We start from the raw sequence: 21,844 nt of genomic DNA, 5'->3' as shown, positions 1-21,844 counted from the left end.
ACACTTAGTAAATCAGGGTTTATGGTGTTTAACCTCATTATAACATGCACACATGCACACAAGTCACCACAGTCATATGATGTGCAGTAATAAACATAGCAGGAAGAGGTTCACACAAAGATAAAGATAGAAGCGTGTACCTGTCAGCTCTGTTCAGCAGCAGGTTTTTAGACGCCGGTAGTACAAACCCTAGTGTGCTGCCTACATAGACTGCATTTTAAGGCATCACAGACCAGTGTTATTTCTGCATCACTTAGAAAGTATTATAGTTTTTATTAATTTTGAATTCGTTTTTTATATTTTTCATTTAATTTTAGTTAATTTAGTTTTTTTTGTCATTTTTATTTATTTATTTTTATATGGCTATATAGCTTTTTTTAGATTTGTGTGTATATATTTTTATTTCAGTTTTAGTTTTAGCTATTTAATATAGCAAGTTAAAGTCGGCATGAAACGGAAGTTGCAGTAGTCTTTTCTTCCCTATTGTGATGTATAACCCACACTGTGTCTCAATTCGCATACTATCCGTACTAAATAGTATTCGAAAATAGAATTAGTATGTCCCAAATCGTAGTATGTTGAAAAGAGTATTCCAAAGATGCCCGGATGGTTTACTATTTCCAGTCAGACTCTAATGGCGGATATTGCCCACAACCCATTGCGAGTTGGACGAGGATTCGATTAGAACTACAAACGTGTATAAAAAGTGTTAAAAAACTACAAACATAACGGTTGTGCAAGTCCGACGGTTAAGTAGAGAGGTTTAGATAAATGGGTTTGAGTGATAAATGATCAGTATTTAACCTGACTAAAAGACATTTATTCAATGTTATCCACATTATATTTCACCTGCAGCAGCAGCATTGTGAACTTTTGTAATGATACGGCAGATCAACGTGCGACTACATTTCTCTCCGATATGGTAGGAAATTAAACTGAATGTGAAGGATTTTAACTGTGATGATGATTGACAGGGCAGTTTAAATGGTGACGCACACGACAGAGTCCTTTAAAGATGATGAAGTAGTATGTTCCAAAGCTTGCATACTCTTCTGCTACACACTCAAAAGTATGTAGGCCTACTTTTTCTTCACAAAAAGAGTACATACTTTTAGGTCATAGTATAATAGGCAAATTTTTATTTCATGGTGACTTATCATCAGACAGGGTCGTACTCCATAGACATTGAGGGAGACAAGTGCCAACCCCCCATATTTTATATTGTTGATGCTGCTCTGCTATACTCCATTACATACAGCTGTTTGTTGCTAGAATGACAAAAGTAAAATGTTAATTTTTTAGGTTGGTCGTTGTCAGAATGAGTGAGATGGCCAATCAAATCAAAGAAGGCGAGGCTTACTGTTAGTGCAAATTCCAACGTGACACTTTATAGCAGTGAAAGAGTGTGTCGTAAGATATAAGTAGCCAAATGTTTAATATTTGACAACTGTTTTACGATAAAAACGATCAGCGACCAAGTAATATCAAATGATGCAAACTTCTTTATTTTGAATTGAAAAAATGAAAAAAATATGAAAATAACTGAATTCATCGTGAAAAGGTTTTACATATTAGGGAGGATATTAGGGAGATGAAAATAACAGTGTATGTGTGCATTTTTTTTTTTTTTAATTAATGCAAATAGTTCACTTCATATCTAGAACTGGAAATTGCACTGTTTTTATTTATTTTTCCTTTAATCCCTTATAATGAATTAATAATTTAATTCATTTATATAAACCAATAAGACCCCCCCCCCCTTTTTATTTCAGTTAACATTACCAGAGCTCAGGGAAATCTAAATAAAGGATGGCAGACGAGGAAAGGAAAATGTTGAGTATACTCATAATTTCTCAAATATTGAAATGCATTGTTAAACATATAATGTGGCTTCAAACTGTCTATTTTACCAAATATCTGTGTTATGTACTTTATGCTTGTTAGAGTAATGCATAATTTGCTTGGCAACATGCTGACATCAAACTATGTTGGAATCAATTAAGTGTTCCCTTAGTAGACAGCTGCCTGTATAGACAGTAAGCAGATCACTAGATCACTTTCGAAGCAAATTGTGAAGGAGTCAATTGTGCCTGGAATTTAATTCAATAATAGATTTAGTCAGAAAATGCAGTGGTAAGTATATACATTATTATAACTAATAACGGATCAAAATAGTGTCAGAAGCTGTTTTCCAGCAGGGGGCAACAATGGATTTAAAATGACTTTTTTATCAAATATAAGCTAATAAAGTAAATACATAATGTATTTTTAATGCATTCTTTTTGGGGTATAGGGTTTGGAAATGGGTTAGTCATGTTGTCATTTATAATGAAACAAAAGACAACAAAAGAAGTATGTCACTACTGAGATAAGTAAAGCGATTTAGATAAGTTAGGTAAGCCAGGTACATGTGTGTGTTTTCTAAAGAAAAGCTAGAGTGAAAAATTAAACCAGTTCGGATCAGCGTTTCATTTTTTTCCCAGCAGTATTTCCTGAACATTCTCATCTATATTTGTTTTTGTCACATGATCCATATTCCCCCTCTATAATCTGCTAATGTGATGATATCATAGAGTTTGAACAGTCAAACATGATGACCACATTTGCATCTTGTCCAACCACGTTAGACAACGGCCCTTTGAAAGCTGAAGATAAAACTAGTGTGTCTCTTCATTTAGGTCTGTTTAAGAAATATGAACAGTTGTACAGACTGCAGTTCATTGTTTTTGACACACACAAAAAAAAGAATCAGATTTTATACACCCATTTATCGATTTATTCACCGGTTATAGGAATTATTCATTGTCAAGCTGCTTTGGAACAACATTGTGAAAAGTATTATAAGTTTGAATTGAAATGAATCTGAATTAGACAGCATGCTCAGAGTTGGAGGCCAAATATGATTTAGCAAAAAACAACAAATCCAGACCATAAAAAAAGATCATGCAACACACATATTTTAGAACTAAATGAGTCTTGCTCTGTCTGAGCTTTTAACTGTGCCAACCTGACTGTGTGTGACATATTTACACAAATATTACCAGAAGAGATTAGTTTATCGCTTGGTAAACTATTAGCCATAATGCATGTCCGATAAGGCCGCAAACATCTATTATTGACTGTTCAACTACATGCTCCTTCAGATCTCCAGATGTTGTAGAACATCAAAGATCAAACAGATGAATTATGCTGCTATTATGATCTCTCAGCTGTAACTGCAGGCCTTCAGCATGACTGATTCATAAACCGATCTGTACATAGATCAGATGTGACTGTAGCAGGTCACAATAAGCAGAACTATTTCTACAACACAATATAAGTTAGCACACCTAAAATGCTCTTAATGCAGAAAGGAGCAGGTTTTCAGAGTATTAGAAATATGCATGCATACTTTTACTTTTACTTTATGCGTGAATGGTGCATGAATGGAATCAGGTGATTATACTGTGGCAGTTTTGATCATGGTATAGCCTACTGTATGATTTCCATATTCACACACCATGGTTTTTAGGTGGTACTCCAACATACTTTAAAGAATAACATGGTTTTACATGTTCAAAAACATGATATCACCATGAAAATGCTGTAGTACTGTAATATATTTCCAAAAAAAAACATGAAATCACAAGGAACATGTTTTAAAAACATTGTATTACCATGATGCATGTCCAAAAAGCATGGTATTGCTAATGGTATTGTCTATTACCAAGCATATTGCCAAAAAGCACTGTACCACTATGGTACATCTCATAAATGCATAATTTTACATGGTATTATCACTATGCATGCCTAAAAACGCGGTATTACCAATGGTATTGTCCAAAAACACTGTACTACTGTTCATTTCATAAATGCAACAAATTACATGGTATTACCATGATATATATCTAAAATCATGGTAGCACTATTTTGCAGTCCTGTTCCCCATGTACATACTATGTACTTATTATAGTTATTACAATAACTGGGTAATAACTAGGTACTAAGCCTAACCTTATATTAACCAGTACTTTCTTAGGTAAGTACACATACTGTAAAATAAAGTACTGTACCAAAAACTTGGTATTACTAATAGTAGGGCCTATTGTTCAAAAACGCTGTAGACTTTTTGTCTCTTTTTTTTAAATGCATCAAACATCAAAGCATCATGGTATTACCAATATTGTACAGAAACACTGTACTATGGTATATTTCTGAAAAGCATCATATTACATGGTATAACCTCAATGCATGTCTAGAAAACATATTACCACAGTAGCTATTGTCTAAAACATCATTACCAATGGGTCCAAAAACACCGTAGCCTACTGTATGTTGTACTGTATGAAAGCATTAAGTTACATATCTATAAAAAAGACTCCAAGGCTGTACCACGATGCATGTCTAAAACATGGTATTGCTATGGTACTTTTTTTTAATAGTGTAGAGGAAGTGAAAGAGTGTGATGTGGACCGTATTGAGAAGGGTTAAGGGGTCAGGAGAGGTGCTGTTCTCTCACCAGAGTTCGCGGAAACCGCAGCGCGTCTCATCCAGTCCTGCGGCTCTTCTCTCTCCACCGGCGCGCCGCTCATCAGCCCCTGATCCACCGGCGGAATGACGTTGACCTCCACGCCGTTGACCGGCAGCGAGTGACCCGTCCCGTGGCCGTAGAGCGGCGGCCACTCTTCACGCGAACCCGGGCCGAACCCGGGACTCCACGAGCTGCCGGTGTGATGCAGGTCATTCCCGAGGGCAGGACCCGGGTGGTATCCGCTGTAGTCCGGGTACGGGGCGGACGGGTAGACGTTCAGGTGAGGCTGGCTGAGGTTCAGGTGTCTCGCGGGGTTGCCGTACATGGCCGTGTCCAGCAGGAAGCTCACGGACATTTTCCTCGCGAGCTGAAAGTTTTACTTTAACTGAACTTCACCTTGCCTCAGCGCTCGCGGGCGCGCGTTTGTTTGCCCAGCGCTGACGTCACGCCGGGACACCCACCTGAGCTGATTTATGACACACGCACAGGTGCCGCCGACTGGCCGGAAGGGCGCGAGATCACCGACGCTGAGAACTGAACGTAGACATTTGAAGGCCCGAATGCCGTGATCGACGCCACTTCTCCGCTGGGCGACGCGACAAACGCTCCATTAACGCTCCTGTCACATTATGCATTTACATTTTACATAATAGTCAAAATTTGACCTGAACCATATGCTTAACTTGATGATGCCCGCGATGAATACAGGCTTACCTGGGCAAAAATGTGACGAGGTCAGGGCATGTTTAATATGATGCAGATGATGATATCTAGTTTTTGAAGGTTTTGATTTAGATCACCATGAGAAAATATTTGAGGTGATGATGTCTGTCAATGATGAAGTCCATGCTGACGATGAGGTGATGAAGGCCGTGATGATGATGGTGATATTTCACGACAGGTTTTTTTGGGGAGTCAGAGCGGCGCTCGTGACTCTTTACATCAGAAAGCGCTCGTGCATTTCAAAGGGTCTCGCGCGCCTCACATCAAAGAGCCACAATAAAAGCGACAAATGAGCGACACTGTAAATCAAGGCCTCTGTATTCAAATGATGATGACACGCGGGCTTCTGCTTCCTCCGACAGACGTGAGAACCAAGAGAACATGTCCTGAGCGCTGGAGCCACTGATGCTGGAAGTCATGCTACTTTACATTAACACCTACATGTCCTCATTGTCATTCAGCACGTACAGCTCATTATTTTACCATACATGATACATTATTATCTACAAGTATATATTATCCCATTGTTTATTGTTATATTTAACAGTAGGCTATATTATTATTTACAATATTGCATTGATAACATGCATTTATTATATTTGGAAACAAGTTTTTATATAGGCCTATAACCTAATTTCTCTGCTAAAAGACTAAAAAGTTCTGTTTTGCTGTTTGGTTCGGTTTTTCCTGTCACACTAAATATAAAATTTTGACGCTGTCCCAGTTTGCCAATGGCGTATTGTTAAACTGGGACTGGGTAAGCTACTACTGGCAAACTGGGACAGCCATTTAAATCATTCTAATGAGGAAATTTAGTTCTCTTTTTATATACCCCTCATAAATTTTGTAATTTCAACAAAGACTGATTCAACTTTCATATTCTTTTTACATTCAACATTTCATAAATTGCCTTAAAAAGACTGCCAAAAAAAATAAGAAAGATGTAGGGTACAAGCTCGGATGAAATGAGAACACAAGTGTGCTTACCCAATTTAGCAAGAGTGGATAGTAGTAAGAATTATTTTTAATTATCAACAGCATTGCAGCTTATTTCTGTTGACAATGTGTGGTAAAATAAATAGCCCACAATCATTTAGACTGGAGTGAGGTGAAACCAGAACAAAGTTATTATTATCTAGCTGATGATATGATTATATAATATACCAAAACAATTATCTTTAAATAGTGTAAAAAATGAGGAACAAAAGAAACAAACATCGATGTATCATACATAAATACAGGTCATACATAATATGAGATATCAAAATAAGATGATCAAAAGTACTAGCATTTTTTAAATGTATTATCAGTATTGCGCTTGCAGATCACGTGGGTAGGGTGTGTGTGTGTGTGTGTGTGTGTGTGTGTGTGTGTGTGTGTGTGTGTGTGTGTGTGTGTGTGTGTGTGTGTGTGTGTGTGTGTGTGTGTGTGTGTGTGTGTGTGTGTGTGTGTGTGTGTGTGTGTGTGTGTGTGTGTGTGTGTGTGTGTGTGTGTGTGTGTGTGTGTGTGTGTGTGTGTGTGTGTCAACCACCACAGAAGACCATTTTTGACCCAGGAAAAACCCTGACCATGATATATATCTAAAAACATGCACTATTTTGCAGTCCTGTTCCCCATGTACATACTATGTACTTATTATAGTTATTAAAATAACTGGGTCTCCTACTGCCAAAAAGAAAATAAGAAAGATGTAGGGTACAAGCTCGGATGGCCAGGACATTTGCAATATTTGTAAAGCCAAATTTGGTGATGAAAATGATCCCAAGAAGGCATCATTGAAGACGGGGAGGCTGTATTGACGCGTAGACTAACCGTACAAAAAGCAGAAATTACATTTAGCCTGTGTGAAATGAATTAGCCTATAAGAAGATATGCTCATGAAGGTTCCTCTTTTTTAAATGTAAATTTATATTAAATAAATTAAACCCAATGCAAAATATTGTGGGCAGGCGAGAGGGAGTGGGTGAAACTGCTGTCCCATAATAAAGTGATGCTTATATTGTTATAGTGTATTTAATTCTTTAGGCCTACACTTGAATAATAATTTAATGTGTTTGACTTGAGTGTCCCAGTTTGCCAATAAAGGTGTCCCAGTTTGACAGTAACGCCTGGAAAAATGTGGTTTGGGGTCAATGTGTGCTTAAGGAAGAGTCATCCATCCTGTGTTTAATGTTTCTTTCTTTTTTTATTCTGTATAGTATAGTAGAGATCTTAAGCTATTAAAATAGTCTCATATGAGGGGCTAAGACATTTGGGGCATAATAAAAAATTATGCTGACGGTAAATTATAAGAAAGTGTCCCACTTTACCAGTATTCACCCTATATAATTTGCGCATAGTAGTTTTAAGATCTTTATCGGAATCTTAGAAGGCTGTGAATTGGGAAGACTGTAGATATGGCCTGTTCAGTTCAGTCTCTGTTTGGCCTCAGGGGGGCAGTAAACAACTGTCAGACACTCACTAAAGGAATGTGTCTTCTTTTCTCATTACCACAACAGCACAGTCCCTTCCTAGTCATTCTCACGACAGAAGATTTTACATGATAGGCCTATAAATATCACTGAACCTGATGATGAGCCAGAACTTGTACTATGTTTACATGAATTAGCCTACTATGTGAGTTGTAACATTCATTAAAGGAATAGGCTATCTTACCCCAAAATGTAAAATTTGTCATCATTTACTCGCCCTCAAGTTGTTCCAAACCTGTATGAATGTCTTTCGTCTGTTGAACACGAAAGAAAATATATTTTTAAGAATGTCAGTAACTGGACAGTTGACGGTAGTAGCCATTGACTTCCATAGTATTTTTTTTCCCTACTATGGAAGTCAATGGCTACTGTCAACTGCCTGGTTACTGACATTCTTCAAACTATCCCTTCAAAGACACATTTACATTGTAAGGCAAATGGTTTGAACAAACGGTACCAAAAATGTGCACAAAAAAAGAGAAGAAAACTGAATCTGGAAAGAGTCTTATGATGTGACATGCTAAACTCAGTCTAAAACTTTTTTCAGCATATATAATTACTAAATATGCAGTTTTCATTTGCTCATATTATTTTAGAGACTATGGAATATTTATACCTTTACAAAAATAATTTGTCATACCACAGGATGATTACATTTAGACAGAATGTTATTTAAAGTATACACATTCCCTTATTCATATATATTTTTCATCCTTAAAATATAGCCATGTTATCCATAGGCATGTTATAAAAATCGTGTCTGTTTATATATATATACAGTACATAAACATTTACACATGTAGCTCAGCCGCCCTGTTAGGATTTACTTCTCCAGGATGGAGAAACAGGTTCTGGTAATATGTCTCTCAACTAAATATATGAATTATTACACACCTCTAGTATTAATATTAATTATGTGCTAAGCTTTCATTTTCCTTTTAGTAACTGGATCCGATGGATGCTGTCAGTGGACATTAAAGGGATAGTTCACTCAAAAATTTAAATTATCACCCTCAAGCCATCCGGTGTAATAAAGGCCTTCTGAAGCGAAGCAATTGGTTTGTGTAAGAAAAATATCCATATTTAAAACTTTATAGCTACAGTAAAATATCCAGCTTCTGCACTCTAAAAAAAAAGGTTCTATATGGGACCAAAAATGGTTCTTGGCTCGTAATCATAGGGGGACCTTTTTAAGTGCTTTATAGCACCAATTTTGGTGCTTCAGCGGTTCTTCAGAGGTTCTTCACCGGTTCTTTGACTAAGGTGCTATATAGCACTGCTAACTATGGTGCTATATAGTACCGCTACCATGTACAGAACATGTTAAGATATGGTGCTATATAGCACCAAAAGTGGTTGCTCTATGATTACGACGAAGAACCATTTTGGTGCCATATAGAACCTTTTTTTTTTTTAGAGTGTGGCGGACCGCTTTCAGTATTCAACTTATGAAGAAAGTGTAACGCCTGACGCAGTTCAGTTGCGCCAGATACACTTTTTCCCTAAGTTGAATACGAAAGGCAGTCTGCCGAGAGCTACTGTATATAGCTTGTTAAATACGGATATTTTCTTACAAAAACCCATCGAATCGCTTCAGAAGTCCTTTATTAACCCCCCTGTAGCCGTGTGGATTACTTTTATAATGGATGGATGCACTTCTGCTTCACATTTTGGGCTGCCATTCACTGCCATTATAAAGCTTGGAAGAGCCAGGACATTTTTAAAATAACTCTGATTGTATTCGTCTGAAATAAGAATGTCATATACACCTAGGATGGCTTGAGGGTGAGTAAATCATGCATGGGGTAATTTTCATTTTGGGGTGAACTATCCCTTTAAATGATTTTTTCCTAGTCAATTGGGGCCGAGATCTGCTTGGTTACAAACATTCTTCTTTTTGTACAGAACAAATAAACTCATATGGGGTTGGAACAACTTGAGGGTGAGTAAATGATGATTTTTGGGTGAACTATCCCTTTAATGGATTTCACACTCCAGGTAAGTAAGAGGCACATAGTATATAAGTACCCTATTAAAACAGGTATATAAAGATTTATCAAAATTTTTCTCAATTACTTATATCTTTGTAACCCACGCACAAACTTGTCATACAATCATACAAATGTTTTATTTTCACATTCACACAAATGTTTCTAAGTGTTTTAAGCTGCACTGTGTCAAACGTTCTCCCATGCATGTCATTTTTTATTCTCTTTCACACACAGAGATGCACAGCACACACAGTTTCCCTCTCTTTTCCCTTTTGCCCACTTAAAAATAAGCATTCTCAAGTGTTCACACACACACACACACACACACACACACACACACACACACACACACACACACACACACACACACACGCACACAAAGTTGATCCTTGAGCAGCATAAGGGATTGGCCATCTCTCCTCCTCCATTTCCTGTCTGAGATGAGAGTCTGAGCTCTGACTTCAACATGTTCCACCATGATCATCAGTCATATTTGAAACAGTCCAGCCGTACATCCTCAGAAGCAACCCCAACCTTTGACCTCCAAATGCAAAGAATCAAACTCATGGAGTCAAGTCACCTTCATTTACATAGCGTTTTTAACAATGCAGATTGTTTCAAAGCAGCTTCAGCAACAGATAATGCAACAGAATTTGAGTCGGCTGTACAGCTGCTCTGGAGATGTCATCCAGCTCATTTCAATTATCATAGTGTCAATGTGGGCAGACCAGTAATATAGTTGAATATTTAGTGTCCCCAAGTGGAGAAACTAATGTGTGTAAAATTATTAATAATAATACTTATTTTAGATTTACTGCATGCATGTAAATGTGTTATGTAATGTGACTTGTTGGCAAATGTAAATCTTTTTACACCATGTTATGCATGTTTATTCCCCTTTGAATTAAAATGCATAATTTAGTTTCTGCAATATTTATGCAACAGATGCACAAAATATCCATATGTTAACTTACCACAGGAACTCTCGTCTCATTTCCTAAACAAAAATAAACAGTGAGATGTATTTACGGGAAAAGACCAATTCCACCCACTGTAAAGTTTTCCCCAAAGTTCACCAGATGTTCTGCTTAAAATAGATCAAAAACAAGATTATAAAGGCAGAAGTGAGGTTTTATTGTTAGCTTTGCTGTTTCTGGGCCAGATATAGAGATTTCATTTCACACTCAGCATTTCTCAGACGTCTGTTAGTGCGATCTAAACCACAGCTCTTTAAGCAGGACGTGTGGCGCTGCAGTTATCCATCATATAACAAGATATTTCCCTCTGTGAGACACCGAATTCATATTTAACTGTTTATTAATCTCAATGGGGGTTAATGTCTGTTCAGATCACACTGACATCAGCGCTCATGAGGAAATCTTCTGTCTGATATATTATGGAAGGGGGTGGGGAGGTGGTGTACTGCAACTTGAAAGTCGTATACATTAAAAAAAAAAAAAGTTGAGAAAACTTAAAAGTTTAAGGCAACCAGCTGCAGAACAATTTTGAGTTTTCTCAACTTAGGGTCAATTAGTTGTACAAACTTTTTTCATGTTAAATAGTTGAATAAACTTTAAAAGCTGAATTTGTTAAACAAAGTTCAATTTGTTACAGTGTACTTTCGGTGCTTCAATAATTCTAAAAGCAAAAATAGTACATTTGTTAAACTTTAAGCATGCACATATACTGTATCTAAACACACTTTACTGTTACTTTACCAATATACCAATTTACTGAAGCATTACTATATTCTGAAATTGTTTTTTTACACAAATAACAGACAACAACAATAAAAAAAAAAACAGTTTTAATATTTAATATTTTAATGTTATAGATGGTTGCCAGGGCATTTCTGTGTGTGTGTGTGTGTGTGTGTGTGTGTGTGTGTGTGTGTGTGTGTGTGTGTGTGTGTGTGTGTGTGTGTGTGTGTGTGTGTGTGTGTGTGTGTGTGTGTGTGTGTGTGTGTGTGTGTGTGTGTGTGTGTGTGTGTGTGTGTGTGTGTGTGTGTGTGTGTGTGTGTGTGTGTGTGTGTGTGTGCGTGCGTGTGTGTGTGTGTGTGTGTGGTTCAGGTAAACCCATATGTTATGGGGCCAAAGTGTCTTCACAAAGATGGCAATATCAAAAATCTTTGTCTTTGTGGGGACATGTTTTGGTCCCCATCAAGAAAACAGCTTATGAATCATACTAAGTGATGTTTTTTGAAAATGTAAAACTGCAGAAAGTTTTCTTTGGTGGTTCGGTTTAGGGGATAGAGTATACAGTTTGTACAGTATAAAAATCATTATGTCTATGGAAAGACCCCATAAAACACAGTGTGCGTGCGTGCGTGCGTGCGTGCGTGCGTGCGTGCGTGCGTGCGTGCGTGCGTGCGTGTGTGTGTGTGTGTGTGTGTGTGTGTGTGTGTGTGTGTGTGTGTGTGTGTGTGTGTGTGTGTGTGTGTGTGTGTGTGTGTGTGTGTGTGTGTGTGTGTGTGTGTGTGTGTGTTAATGAGCTGTTTTTGAGTGTGTTACAGTGACATTCCAACTTTTAGAGACTTTAAAAGGAAGCACCTCCTCCTCTCAAATCCCAAAGGACACACATACACACACACACACACCATTTACTGACAGAGGCCTGACCAATTAGTTCCTTCAGTGGCTCTTTATGAGACGAGCTGCAGATAAAGCGAGCTGTGAGAGAATGCAAAGCTCTGAGAGCCACATGCTCCGGTACTTCTCTAGTCTGACTAATGAGAGCGTTTACTGACGACGAACCACAGCATCTGACCCGAGATCAGCTCGTAGACGCCCAACCGGGCCAACAAAGTGAGTCTGAGCCAGGAGAGCTGATCCTGGGTCAATGTGCAACGAATGTCAGAGGATCACTGAGGCAGGAGAGTTTAGGACGAAACTGCTGCCAGACAGTCATTTTAGTGAACATTTTCACCTTTTAAAGTCTTTTTTCTCTCTCATTCAGACAAATGCTAGTTGGACTGCGGAAAAGTCAAATAAATGTTCAGTCAGTAGGTCACAGAACATCATAAAGACAGATAGTATGTTTTGCTTGTGTGTATGTGTGTGTGTTGAGCTGCTGCGTATGTTTGTGTATATTTTCTGCACATGTTTGTGTGTGTGGGACATGCTGTCAGACACACAAGAGGATGAATAGCTACTGTTAACGCACTGTATCTGGGTCCATCTGCATTCGTGTGTGGTCATGGAGTTTAATCAAACTTATCTCATAACAGTCTCGTTCACATTGTTTGTAATTAGAGGATGTTTACTGAGCGGGGCAGATTATATTTTCGGGCCCTTGGACTAAACCATACGTTTCACAGATCCAGCGCTGTGTTGACGTCTCTCTGAAACTGTTGTTTTCTGATTCAGCAAATAAAGCTAACAGCAGTTTTTAATGTAACTTTAACTTTGTGTATTTGGACAGTTTGTTCCTTCCTGAAAACAAAACTGTATTTATGAGTGTGCTAAACTTTCTTAAATAAAAACATGACTCACTTTTATTCGTTTTGTGTCAGTTTATTGATGTCAGACTCGGCCGCTGAACCAAATTAGGCTACATCTTGCATCTGCATTTCCAATCAGTTTCTATGAAATTAATGCTGCATGTAAAACTAAAATGACCCTGCATTTGTCTGAGAGGAGTATAAAAGAAAATACAGCTATAGCCTAATATAATAAATTATATGAACATATGCCCATCTAAAGTAATTCCAGTCGTGTGGTTTGCTTAGGCCTATTTATTGAATTATTTTTACTTAATTCGCTTTTTTTGCAGTTCACATGGCGGATCATGCAGCATTCAATAAGTCAGTGAACATTATATTTATAATCCAATTATTTTAATTAATGTATTATTAATAATTAATTTAAATTATTATTTAAATTTATTTATAGTTGAATGCTGTTCAACTGATATTTGTCTGGCGTATCACATGACTTTGAATCGCACTCCAAAGCCTCGATTTGAATCAAAAGATTGAAGTGAAACCAGAACGTCGCCATCAATACACAAGAGAGCTCGCCTTATTCGCGTGTCATAAGTAACATAAATATAAATATGTATCTTTTTTAAACTACTTAAAGCCCGTTCACACCAAGAACGATGACTATAAAGATATTATAACGTTTTGTTGTAAGCGCGCGCTGCCGTTATACTGTCTGCCGCTTTATGCTCGAGCTCTTTAAATCTGGGTTGTGATTGGTTTTCAATGTTTTTTTTTTTGTTTTTTTTTCTATTGATCATCTACTGGAAAATGACGTTGATTCCAACGACATCATTTCTCTGTCTAGTTATCGTTCTAGTTGTGGTGTGGACAAAAAAAAACATTTAAAACTAACGTTACATCGTTAAATTACGTTATCATCCTTGGTGTGAACGGCCCAATTCCTTTATAAGCGTTTAAGCTGCTTGGGTCATGTCATATATTTAACGTCATTTGTAAAAGCAGACAGGTAATATCTGTCAATCTTCTTCCTGTTGGTCCTTGTTCCATATTCACCAGCTATGATTCAACAAGGCCAGACTCTGGTAAGTGAGTTGAGTTTCACAATTTTTAGTAAGTTAATTGTGTATTTTCTGTCAACTTTGTCACACAAATTGTTATTAAGTTATTTGGGATTTTGAAGTTATTTTATTTTATTGTGACCCTTGTGCATCAATTAAAAAAAGTTACACATAACTTAGGTCCATAGAGGACACAAATGTTCATATCGGAAAATCTGTCATAAAAAATGAATATTGGGAGCACAGACTTAAATTTGGTCTCATTTTAAAGAAGACCCTTGGCAGATTATTGATGAAGTCAAATAAGTTTAAAAAGTGAAAGAAAAAAGTTAATAGAGTTAATATGAATAAGTTATAGAGGTTTAAGATAATGAAAATGATTTATGAATAATGTTGTATATACAACATTTTTTATTAAACATTTTGAACTCCAAAACTGCTTGAAAATCAAAGCCATACATCTAAACAAGCTGTGTTCCAAATTTGAGGTTGATATCTCAAAAACTTTGTTTTTGGCAGTGCCAACTTTTCCCCCCACTTTTTTACACACCACACTCTGACATCCATACTAACACACCCACACAGTTACAGCTGCATAATTTATCAAATTGACTTTATAATATGCATAAACAGAAAACAGGAATAAAGTGAGTATTTGCTTTATACGACAAATCTGAAAAAATGGCACCATCTGGTAAAAAAAATAGTCAAAATTTTAATTTTGAAGCCTTGCCAACAGAATGAAAGCCTATTAACAAAGATTGCATCATTTTATATTTAAATGGCAATGAGATTAAAAAGTGCAGTTTTAATGGGTTTCAATTGAGACATTTTTGTCCAAAAGGGGCTGAGAGGAAGCATTTTGTGCACCTAGTGCAAAATAGTTTTTAAAGGAAATGTAAAAATACACACCTGTGGCAAATTTTATGCAGTTAGCATTACCACAGGCAAAGTTATCAAAAAACAAAAAAAACAAAATGGTGAGTGCATTCTGGGAGTTTTTGCCTTTCATCCATATGAGCCAAAAATGTCCTTAGTCCAGAGGGCACCAACTTCAAAAATAATTTCACATTTCTACTACATAAATGACCAAATTTAAATACACATTCATCTTTCCAGCGCTGAAGTACCCCCTTTAAGTTAAACCAACTGAAAAGCTGAAAAAGCCACAAATGTCCATAAGGATGCACAAGGGTTAAGCAGCAACACAGGAACAGCAAAATGATTGCTGATCTTTAAGAATTAGTTCCCCCAAAAATAAAACATATATTCTTCATTTGCTCACCCTCAAGTTGTTCCAACACTGTTTGAATTTCTTTCTTCTGCTGAACACAAAAGAGAAGAAAACCCTTACTATGGAAGTCAATGGGACCCACCAACTGTTTGGTTACCCATATTCTTCAAAATATCTTTATTTTTGGGTGAACTATCCCTTTAATACAAGTGTGATATAGCAATTATGTTTTGCATTTCAACATGTTAAGCGGAGAAAAAACTAAGCCCAAGAATGTACAATAACAAAATGTGTGTGACAAGCCGGCATTGTAATTCTTTGGCACAGAACCTTTTATTCCTGCACTTTTGTGTGTAGCTTGTTGTTGTCGCTCCTGTGTGTCTGTTCAAGGCCTCTAATGAGTCTCAGTTGATCAGGACATTTTGTGTTCACTCACACAATTACAGGGCGAATGCCAACAACTCTCTCTCTCTCTCTCTCTCTCTCTCTCTCTCTCTCTCTCTCCCTGTAATAAAGCGAAAAGGTCTTACTCAGCTGTTGGATGTTGTTATGAATTTGCAAGCTACACTGCTTGCTGCCCGGGAGAGAGAGAGAGAGAGCGTAGAAAAGCCAAGATTGAAAACAGACCCTCATACTTTGTATATGTGTATGCGTGAGCTCTCAGCACCATACGCCGCTATTGACACACCTTCCCTACACCAAAACCGCACTTTATTCCTTTGCATTTTCCTTTTTTTTTATTTTGGCTCGAGTGTCGTCTGCACAGAGTGCCCTGAAAAGAACTTTCTCTCCTCTTTTTGTTTCTTCTTCTTTTCTTCTCTTCAGCAGGGCAGTTCATTGTGAGAGTTGCCAAAACCCGTCTCATTTCCCTGCGGCTCGTGTTTTCAGCGAAAGAGAAACAGGCGACTGTTGCTGAGGAGTTCTGGCTGGGCTCGTGTTGCTGTGTGTTTCCTCAGGTCTACTAAACCTCTGGAAGAAAGACACCGCCGCGTTCAGAGAGGCCTCCTTCTCCACACGGTACGGCTGTTTTTGTTTTCAGGAAAATGTCATTGCTCACAGGTTGCTCTTTCACTGCTCAAAGTTTGTAAAGAAAAGTATACTTTTATTCAGCAAGTGCTCCTTAAATTAATCAAAAGTGACAGTATACTGTGTAAAAAAAAAAAAAGTATGATTTGTTTTCGCAACTTTTTTCTTTTGTCAAATCAACTTAATAATATAATTTTCAGATAACATAATATTTTGAGTTTCTGTTCATTAAACCAATCTCCATTGTATTAACTAAATTTTTTTATTACAGTTAACTCAACATTCTAAGGCAACCAGGTAACTTACTTTTTTTAAAGGGTTACTTCAGCGATTTAGCATTAAGCTTTGTATCAGTAGAAACCAGGTAGTATATTCGAATGATTGTGCTTCTTTAGTTTTTAATTGTAGTGTCTGTTCTCTAACTGAACTAAATTATTTTATTACTATAAAAATGAAAACGACGGTGGGGTGGTCCCGCAGTGGGCAAGAGATGTAACCGGTAGGTGTGACTTGGGAGTGGCCTTGTAGGGCAGGGAAGCAAGTGCATTCTGGGAGTTGTTGTCTTTCATCCAAATGAGCCAAAAATAATTTTTCTGGCTTTCCTTAGTCTAGAAGGCACCAACTTCTAAAATAATTTCACATTTCTACTACATAAATGACCCAGTTTAAATACACATTCATCTTTCCAGCGGTGAAGTACCCCTTTAAGTTAAACTAGCAATATTTTTTACTGTGTATAATGTTTAAAAAGATTCTATTTCAAATAAATGCTGTTCTCTTAAACGTTCAATTCCTCAAAAAGAATCCTGACAAATAAAATGCACCACTGTTTCTGATATAAATAGGAAGTTTTCTGTTTTCAACACTGATAATAAAAAGAAATGCAAGAAAATCAGCATATTAGAATGATTTCTGAAGGATCATGTGACACTGAAGACTGGAGTAATGATGCTGAAAATTCAGCATTGTGTCACAGAAATAAATTACTTTTTAAAATATATTCAGGTTGAAAACATTTATTTTGAATTGTAATAATATTTCACAATATTGCAGTTTTTTTTACTGTATTTTTGATTAAATAAATGCAGCCTTAGTGAGCATAAGAGACTTCTTTCAAAAACATTAAAAATCTTACAGAACCCAAACTCAGTTACTCATTGACGTAAATAAAGTAAAAAAAGATGTTTCTCTTAAAACAGACCCGGATTAATCACTAGTCATCATCATTCAGTATGCATTAAATTGAGGAGAGCAGCTCAGATCATTCAATGAGAGTTCATATTGACTTTTGATTGCAGATTTAAGACATTTTTTAAATTGTTCTGAAACTCTAGAGGAATCACATGTGAGACTATAGAGTCTTTTTCTCAGAAGAAACAGGAGACTTAAGCAAAACTCTCTCTCTGCAGAAATAGTCAAGACTTTAAAGAGATCTCATCTGTGACTTTTCTGTTATTAACTGCATTAGGCTTTAGTCTGTGGTACCTTTGTAGGCATGTTGGTTTTACTAGCGAGTGAGTGAACCCTGCTGTGGTCATTTGACTAAATAAACAGATCTGCTGCCCAACCTCCTCTCCGTCTGGGACCCCGGAGACCGAAGCTTTAGCTCCATCCCTCCCTCACGCAGCTGTAAGAGCGACCACTACAAAACGCCAGATAATTGGACGCTGTTGCTCACACATCGAGAGAGAGAGAGACGAGGAGAGGCATACAGCGAGAGGACGGAGGCTTTTCCTAGACATGCTTTTGATCTGACGTCCAGGCGTCTGCGCTGCTAAAGGTGAGAGATGTGAGTGGATTTAACTGTCCTTCCCTTTCGATTCTGTCTTGTTTTACTATATGAGGTTTTGGAAAACCGCTGGTTTGAAATCTTTTTGTAGTCTTAGTGAACGACAGTGGAAAAACAAAGCTGTAAGAGAAGCTGGTCAGCAGAATTGTGATATTTTCCAGAAGTAAGATGGTTGCCAATTGTAAACTAAACTTTGTTTTGAGTACAGTCGTAACCCTCTTACGTTAGTGAATGGTTAATGCGTGTTCTGCCATGAAGAAGTTTATCGTTTTCATCCAGATGTGGGCAATAATAGACTGCCATTAGAGGGCTTGTGTGATCGTGAGACTTTTTCTGCTTTTATTTGGTAAAAGGCCAATTTCTTGCGTTTGTTTGTGTGTTAAACGCATTGCGTTTGAACGAGAATGTGCAGGGTTCAGGGAGAGCAAACAAATCTGTGTTTTACAGTCTGTGTTTGAACACCTTTACACACGGTCGTCAACGTCGGTGAGACTTTACAGATGTTTGTGAGGTGTTGTAATGCGGTGTTGTCCTCTGTTTGTGTTGAGCTGTGGTGCTGATGGTTTATTTGAACGCTTCTGCTGTCATTCGAACTCTCTGTCTTTTCTCAGCAGTGTTTGTGTGTGTCGTATAAGAGCATTTAAAGGCTGACAGCATACCAGAATCTAGCGGTTTATATTCATGACTTTTATCATATGCTGCTTACAAACATTTTGATAAAAACGTGAAGCAAATGTCACATTGTTTATATCATTATGATGAGCCTTTGTCCCTAAAAAAGCTTTAAAAGCTGTACGGAAAGCTCTTTATTTGATCTTAAACAGATGGATATAAATGCATGAATAAATGCACAGAAAAACTATATATAGTACCGTTCAAAAGTTTGGAAACATTACTATTTTTAATGTTTTTTATAGAAGTATCCCATGCTCATCAAGCCTGCATTTATTTGATCAAAAATACAGAATAAAACTGTAATATTGTGAAATATTATTACAATTTAAAATAATGGTTTTCTCTTTTAATATACTTTTAAAATATAATTTATTTATGTGATGCAAAGCTGAATTTACTTCAGTGTCACATGATCCTTCAGAAATCATCAATATGGTGATTTGATACTCAGTTATTATTATTGTTATAGAGTTAATGTTTTTTTGGAACCTGTGATACTTTTTTCCAGGATTCATTGATGGAAAAAAGTTAAAAAGAACAGTATTTATTCAAAATATAAATATTTTCTAACAATATACATCTTTACTCTCACTTTTTATCAATATAACACATCCTTGCTGAATAAAAGTATCGATTTATTTCAATTAAAAGAAATAAAAAAATGTCTGACCCCAAACTTTTGAACAGTGTAGTGTATATTGTTACAAAAGATTTCTATTTTAAATAAATGCTGTTCTTTTTTATGTTTTTATTCATCAAAATATATATATTTATATTTTCATCAGCCATTACTACTATATATATACACTGTCTGCATTCATCCATTCATGCATTCATCCATCCATGCATTTATCCATCCAGGATATATATTTATAGCTGTAATGCCATCTAGGCAGACTTGTAAAAATGACATTATTAGAATAAGGTGTGCACAGTGTTTACAAAAATCTATTGTGCATGAATTATTTTTCACTGCAACCCAAACAACTACAGCCAGTCAGAGCCGACTGTGGTTCAATTGGCACTGATGGTTATCTGAAGCGTAGGTCTTTGTATATATTTCGATCAGTCTGGGACTCTGGGCTGTAAGTCACACAGATGTTCAACATCTGATCTCGGATTCCAAAGCTCTCGTGTGCTAATGCGCTGGTGCAGAACCTTCATGGCACGGCGTCCTAGAAAGTCCCATCACTCATGCGGTTCTAGTTCAACTCATTGTTGTGTCATGAGGAGTTTCTGTTCAGTTCTTCTTGAACAGGCTGTTATTAGTCATGTGTGTGAGTAAGACATGAGGGTATGCGATATCTGCGATAGGACTGTCAGGAGTGAAATCGAGTCATGGACAGTGGGACGGACGGATCGCTCTATGACTGCTGCGTCACCAGCTGTTTCCTGACCCCCCTCATCTGGGCCGCATACCAGTCCCATGAAAAATGTGCTCCCCATTAGCAGCGGATGAGTGGAGCTCATGAACAGGGTCAGGCAGAACCGCAAAGACCCCCATGTGCCGACATGATCTGCTGCGCTGATTCACAAACACACAAAACACTTCAGGAAATACATCTTTGAGTGCGTGGTTCCTTCAAAGGCACAATACAGAAGACTATTACTGATCAACTAAGCAGCAGATAAACTATGTAAATGCCTATAGCTAAATTACATTAGCACAATGACAAAGTTGAATCTAATAAAAAAAAATATTATTCATTAATTAATTCTGTCATTTATTCAGTCATTTATTCATCCATTCAGTCATTCATTCATCCATTCGGTCATTCATCCATTCATTCATTCGGTCATTTATTAATTAATTTGTTAGGTCATTCATTCATTCATTCATTGGGTAATTCATTCATTCAGTTCGGTCATTCATTAGGCCATTCATTCGGTCATTCACTAGATCATTCATTCATTGGGTCATTCGTTAATTCATTCTTTGGGTCATTCATTCAGTTGTTCATTCGGTCATCCATTAATTCGCTCATTCATTCGCTCATTCATTAGGTCATTCATTAATTCGGTCATTCACTAGATCATTCATTCATTGGGTCATTCATTCAGTCATTCATTCGGTCATTCACTATATCATTAATTCATTGAGTCATTCATTCATTTATTCATTGGGTCATTCATTAATTCGGTCATTCATTTGGTCATTCATTAATTCGGTCATGCATTAGGTCATTCACTACACTGTAAAAAAAATGTAAGGCCTCTCCAATTCAAAATTTTCTAGTGAGCGATCACATCTAAATTTTTCAATTGGCCAAATTGAATTTCTGTGAATTGAATTTTATCCATTGTGGCAACAGTCTGTTAACATGGGCTCAATTAGAAATAATATGTTGAGCCAATGGAAAAATGTAATTTACCAACACTGTAAAAAATGTCAGACCTCTCCAATTTAAAATTTTCTGGTGACCGATCACATCTAAATTTTTCAGTTGGCCAAATTGAATTTCTGTGAATTGATAAAATTGAATTCACAGAAATTCAATTTGGCCAACTAAAAAATGTAGATGTGGTCAGTCACTAGAAAATTTTGATGTTTTACAGTGAAACTGTGAGGTTGGTCCAATTACATGTTTTAAATTGTAGTCACAATTGTTTATTTCTCACTGCCCAAAAGACAAAAATGACTAAAAACATAGCCCAAATATTAAGCAAAATACAGAACACAGACAACAGGGTTGACATTTTATCACATTACTTTATTAACAAGTAAATTCCAACACAGGATATTTGGTTAAAATACCTTATTTTCAATAAGGAAAAACTCTGAATACATTCAATAAGTCTTCTGCATAACAGGATGTCTTAATGTGGTGAAGAAAACACAGCACTGCATGCTAAAAACCTGTAAATAAAAATAAAAATTAACATAAATATACTTAATGACAAAGCTCCCCTGCATCACATCTAGCA

The 21,844-nt window shown here is 36.8% G+C and overlaps 3 protein-coding genes across 7 annotated transcripts in view; 2 read left to right on the top strand and 1 right to left on the bottom strand.

Annotated features, from left to right (window-relative positions):
• LOC307140174 (uncharacterized protein) overlaps positions 1 to 3,606 on the top strand; it is a 66,188-nt gene extending 62,582 nt beyond the window's left edge. Inside the window, exon 8 of one of the 3 annotated variants that reach the window (XM_079839456.1) lies at positions 1,773 to 3,606. In XM_079839456.1, coding sequence (XP_079695582.1) covers positions 1,773 to 1,802 — 30 coding nt within the window. In that variant the 3' untranslated portion in view covers positions 1,803 to 3,606. The remainder of the gene's footprint in view (positions 1 to 1,772) is intronic. The other 2 variants (XM_079839458.1, XM_079839457.1) reach the window with 2 other exon arrangements.
• The window catches only part of cdx1a (caudal type homeobox 1a), a gene marked incomplete at its 3' end in the record, with an annotated part of 28,936 nt that extends 22,520 nt beyond the window's left edge, over positions 1 to 6,416 (bottom strand). Inside the window, exon 1 of the mRNA XM_079839459.1 lies at positions 4,499 to 6,416. Coding sequence (XP_079695585.1) covers positions 4,499 to 4,865 — 367 coding nt within the window. The 5' untranslated portion in view covers positions 4,866 to 6,416. The remainder of the gene's footprint in view (positions 1 to 4,498) is intronic.
• Positions 6,417 to 16,025: 9,609 nt separating this feature from the next.
• Positions 16,026 to 21,844, top strand: part of pdgfrb (platelet-derived growth factor receptor, beta polypeptide) — an 80,190-nt gene continuing 74,371 nt past the window's right edge. Inside the window, exons 1-3 of one of the 3 annotated variants that reach the window (XM_079839628.1) lie at positions 16,026 to 16,446; positions 16,727 to 16,752; positions 18,010 to 18,244. The gene's annotated coding sequence lies outside the window, so the exon portion shown is untranslated. The remainder of the gene's footprint in view (positions 16,447 to 16,726; positions 16,753 to 18,009; positions 18,245 to 21,844) is intronic. The other 2 variants (XM_079839627.1, XM_079839626.1) reach the window with 2 other exon arrangements.

The sequence above is a fragment of the Gobio gobio genome (assembly GCF_949357685.1).
Source record: "Gobio gobio genome assembly, chromosome: 16".
NCBI lineage: Eukaryota > Metazoa > Chordata > Actinopteri > Cypriniformes > Gobionidae > Gobio > Gobio gobio.
Note: the sequence above shows the minus strand (reverse complement) of the source record. Positions and strands in the feature narration are given on the sequence as shown.